The sequence below is a fragment of the Nannobrachium achirus genome (genome assembly GCF_963921795.1).
Source record: "Nannobrachium achirus genome assembly, chromosome: 1".
NCBI lineage: Eukaryota > Metazoa > Chordata > Actinopteri > Myctophiformes > Myctophidae > Nannobrachium > Nannobrachium achirus.
Window position 1 is genome coordinate 82,432,139 of NC_137810.1, and position 5,447 is coordinate 82,437,585.

General features: G+C 44.0%; 1 protein-coding gene across 1 annotated transcript; it reads left to right on the forward strand.

Moving 5' to 3' along the window:
• Positions 1-233: 233 nt before the first annotated feature.
• Positions 234-4,404, forward strand: LOC308290296 (stonustoxin subunit beta-like; the record flags this gene model as incomplete). The annotated part of the gene is made up of 2 exons (XM_080732081.1): positions 234-291; positions 3,866-4,404. 2 exons carry the CDS (start codon positions 234-236, stop codon positions 4,402-4,404), a joined length of 597 nt encoding a protein of 198 aa, XP_080588207.1.
• Positions 4,405-5,447: the final 1,043 nt, after the last annotated feature.

A 5,447-nucleotide genomic window follows, 5' to 3' on the forward strand; every position in this document is an offset into this window, starting at 1 on the left:
ACACCAGCCAGCCTTCATCCATCAATGCTTAGAGCCTCATTCATTCTTCAACCACTGCATTCAGATGACCTTTTTTTTGCGTCCATAAAGTTATTATTATTATCCATGATGGAGGCGATGAGTCGACTCAGCGCCGTTATCGAGTTATGTGAATAATGTAATAATAATAATAATAACTTTATCACCGAAAAAAACATCTGCGGTGGGCAAGCGGGGACGCGAACCCGCGGCTCATGGACCGAAAACAGAATGCCTTAACCGCTCAGCCACCAAACTACAACTTTGAGGAGGGTATTCAATATCTATTTATAGGAAAGAAAAAGCCTAACGTGCGTTGTTGCTTCTTGCGTATCTGCCGTTCACTCGGTGACATGGACACTACATCATTTCGGCTTCATATGAACGCTTGATAAAAAAGGCAAAACGCAACGGCAATATCCCGGGACCTCGCCGTTTTCTCTACAGAGCGTTACCATATGTACGGGGATTTAGTTTCCAGGATATCTGTCATTAACCCTTTCAAAGCCACGTGGAGCCCCTTAATGTTAAAACCGTACTATATCGCACATCCCAGCAGGGAGTCTCAGCCACGCCATACTTTCCCGGACTTAGTCATTAAAACCAGAATAAATGATTTTGATCCGAAAATCGGCGATCGTCTAACCTTCCCTAGTCACCACTCGTGCATTGATAGCTCATGCACGGTCTGACATGAAGCAGAGGTGACGTCAGCTCCTTTCCTTCTCCAAGGCTACTCCCAGCCATTCGTTTGCTGTCTGTACCCTGGTGCTCCTACAGCAGCCATGCTAGGGGCTATGCTAGCGAAAATTTTCAGTTCTGCTTTTGAGTCACACATGGATTATTTGCGGGGACATTTACGTGAAGGGATCGTGCACGCGAAACGCACGGGGAGATCGATGATCGGCCAAAACCCCCATTCTATCCCAACGGAGAAACAGATAATCACGGTGAGTTTATGACCTGGGGAAAAAAAAAAGAAAAAACAACGGCGCTGTCCAAGAAGGAAGGGCGGCGGGCTCATGTTTATAAACATAATATTATGTCTCAGATCACAATACAATAATAGAAATTTAACGGCTAATCTACCAACCACCATTCTATTTCGGACGGCAAAGTGTTAAAGGACAACTCCGCCCTAAATCACTTCTAGGCTCATTTTCCTACTTATATTGATCCAAAAAGACTGTCCATGGGGTCTATTAGGCAATAATTCCCCTGTTGTCCAGTTTCCCCAGCAGAACCCAGCAGCTGTCATAGCATAGAGTGGAGCCTATAAGCCTATCACTTTGAGACTATTTGTTGTTGTCAAAAGTGTTTTTATTTTTCATGAATGTGGTACTAGTTGTCCTTACAAACACATCCATGTCATCGTTGTCCCACACAAGCCATCACACTCTGCTAACAGATGTTATGCTTTTATGTGTTTTGCCAAGTCCCGGAAAAGATGCCCTGTGATTGGCCAGTGCAGTCACTTTGATTGGCACTTGTGCCGAATGCTCACCCCAAAACATTATTTATGAGATTGTGGTGGCTTGTGTGGGACAACCAAGGCATGGATGTGTTTGTAATGACAACTAGTAACACATTCATGAAAAAGAAAATCACTTTTGAACACAACAATTATAGTGTAAAAGTGATAGGCTTATAGGCTCCACTCTATGCTGTGTGTGTGTGTGTGTGTGTGTGTGTGTGTGTGTGTGTGTGTGTGTGTGTGTGTGTGTGTGTGTGTGTGTGTGTGTGTGTGTGGGACGTGGACATGAAGGGAAGTTTATTAGCTTTCCTTTCGTTGTTAGGACGCATTCCGCTTGTTCTGGCCGTAAAGTCGGGCATTTCAAGGCTGAGATCAAATGTACTCCAGGTGTGTCTTTAGGAAGTGTTCATAAATGCCACTTGAACTTGGCCAACGCAAAATTTGGGAAAAAAATAATTACTGTTTTTTACACTCCATTGATAAATGAGGGCCACTGTCTCCTCCTTTCAGTTGGCTACAGACCTATATTGTACTTTTTACTCCACTACAATTATTTGACAGGGTTAGTTGATAGTTACTTTTCAGATTAATAAAATAAATACATAAAAAATACACACAGAACCACTTAAAGCCTATAATTTGGCTTTTCAAACAAATATCAGATTTGCAAGCTCAAAACGCGCTGCATCTCAGCACGTTGTGTGAGCTTGTAGATATGCTATATGAAAAGCTCCACTGGCTGTCTGTCCGTCCTTCTGTCAGTCTGTCACGTCACGTCACGTCACGTCACGTCACGTCACGTCACGTCACGTCACGTCACGTCACGCCACGTCACGTCACGTCACGTCACGTCACGTCACGTCACGTCACGTCACACTTTTGCCCTACTCATATCTCTACCCCTATCCATGCTAAACTTTGCACACACACTCCTTGCCTGCCAAACCACAACCTCCAGGACCCCCGGAGCTCCAGGGACCCCCAGGCGCCGCTGCCAAAAAGTGCAAAAATGACCAAATGACCACCCCAACGGGGCTGCTCACAGGGAATTCCCGGGGACCACCGACTCCTGGTTCTCCAGAACGGATGCAAAAGTGTTCGCGCCACCTACCTGTGGACCCCCGCCACCTACCGGCAGGCCCCCGCCACCTACCGGCGGACCCCCGCCATCCGCCACCTACCTGTGGACCCCCGCCACCTACCGGCAGGCCCCCGCCACCTACCGGCAGACCCCCCCCACCTACCTGTAGACCCCCACCACCTACCTGTAGACCCCCACCACCTACCTGTGGACCCCCACCACCTACCGGCAGACCCCCGCCACCTAGCAGCAGACACTGCAGCCCAATAAAAAGGCCGTAACTCGGGCACCCCGGCGGACCCTCGCGGACCCCGCAGACCCCCACGCCGCTGGGAAAGAAATATGGGAAAATAGTCTAAGGTAGCCGATCTACAAACTACTGCTCCACTCCACGGCCCCTGGTGTATACATGTGACCTGACGGTCGCTTATCTCCCCATTAGGGAGTCTTAAGCTGGTTGCACACTGCTGCGTTTTTCGTTGCAAAATACGTTTTTCAGGGCAAGGAGAGAGAGAGAGATAGAGAGAGCAAGGGACCGAGTGGTGCGTGAAACGGGCGTCAGTGTGCAAACGTGACTGACATAACGTGAGGTTGATTTTTTTATTCACGTGCTCCGAAATTCACCCCGATATTCGGCCCGAAAAACGCAGCACTGTGCAACCTGCTTTACTGGTAGATCTGCTATTTTCAGAGCGCAACACCCGAGCAGAATCAAACATAAAATGACTTGTCTTTTAGTTCTACTGGATCTCGTCTCCACTAGTCCCTCCCTAACATTTTAGTCTACTTTTATTTATTTTTACAAAATTGTCAGTAAATTCAGTCTTAGTCATATTATCTTAAATGTGTGTTTAGTTTTTATTTAGTTTCACACAGTGACAAAAGTTGACAAACATTTTTCGTCATAGTTTTAGTTGACAAAATCAACACTAATAGCCTATCAATCATAATAAAAATACCCGATCTACAAGCTATTTTTACTGAAAAAAACTACATAGGGCATAATAATTCATAATAAATAAATGTTTTCTCCTCCTACAAATGTAGTGGAGTTAAAAGTACTTTGAAATGTAGTGAAAGTCACAAGTATCCAGTAATACAAATACTCAGGTATTAGTACTTTAACTACACAACATTAACTTATTGTGTACTCAGTTACTGTAAACCAATCTCTCTCTCTCTCTCTCTCTCTCTCTCTCTCTCTCTCTCTCTCTCTCTCTCTCTGTGTGAATATTTTAATACTTTTTAAATATTAAATATTTGTAATGTTTCCTGTCTTGTTCTCTCATCAGACTTCCATCGTCTCACACTGGATCCAAACACAGCGAGCAGAACACTCTGTCTGTCTGAGAGCAACAGGAAGGTGACTCGGCCAGAGGGGGAGGAGCTTCAGTCATACCCTGATCATCAGGACAGATTTGATGATGAGTGTAAACAGGTTCTGTGTACAGAGGGTCTGACTGGACGCTGTTACTGGGAGGTAGAGACGAGTGGACAGGTTTGGATAGGAGTGGCTTACAGAGGAATCAGCAGGAGAGGAGAGGGTCCTAATGGACTTGGGGACAATGATCTGTCCTGGAGTCTGTACTGTGATGAAGGCTTTTATGCAGTCTCTCACAATAGTAGGATCACTTACCCCCCTGGTGCTTCCTCTGGCTCCAACAGAGTAGCAGTGTATGTAGACCATGCTGCTGGAACCCTGTCCTTCTATGAGGTGTCCTCTGACTCACTGACACACATGTACACCTTCCAGGCCACATTCACTGAACCACTCTACCCTGGGTTTAGGGTTTATAACTCCTCCTCAGTGTGTCTTTGTGAGGACAGATAATGTCTCTGATGAGTTGACATCAACCAATATGGTTGTTATGGATGTGTGTTTGAACACAGGAAGCATTTTGGACATCCAAGGTTTCCAGCAGACAGCAACATAGTTTATGTATATATTTATGTATATAGTTCATGTATATTTTATATGTCCACAGTACAGTCAATACTGCAACGTAGAAATACTCTGATAAAAGTAAAAGTCTGGAATTCCAAATTTGCTTGAGTAAAAGTGCAAAAGTATTGGCATCAAAATGTACTTAAAGTAGTGTTGAATTTGTCGACTAAAAATATGATTTTTTTTCATCGACTACCTTTTTTCACTGACTAAATAAAAGCTAAACAATCACTGAGCTATGATGACTAAAACTAAGACTAAATATATAGTCAATTTCGTAAAATGTCAGGGAGGGACTATAGTGGAGAAGTCATTTTATGTTTGGTTGTGCTCGGGTGTTGCTCTCTGAAAATAGACGATCTACAAGTGTAACGGGACCAAGGAGGATAGACTGATGTTTCCAACTGGTGTCACATATTTGTTTTATTTATAGTTGTTTTCTCTGTAAAACAGATAATAATGCTCTCAGTATCACACACACAACACAACATCACAGTTTGCATGTGCTGGAATGAATGAGCTGAAATCTCCCAGACTCATTAAATCACAATAACCTCAAAATTACAATATTCAAAATATAACCATTACTCAATATTCAATAATCAAAACATTCACATTGTCTTCTTTCAAAATAACCCACTTCTCTGTATAGTATAAATCCAACATTCATATAACATGTCTCATCACATTACACAATATCACCATATCCCATATTACCAACACCACAGAACATCCCAGTACCATCTTACTCCAGCCCAGCTTAGCACACCTCAATCAAGGCCTCAACATGGCTTCTGCACTGCTGCAGCTACTACTAGCAGTCCCCATGCTAGTTGCTAATGGCTACCTCCCACTCACTCTAGCAAACTCACTCTAAACAAGTCCCCATCAGAGTTACACACAGTTAATACATTCCCCAAACATATATC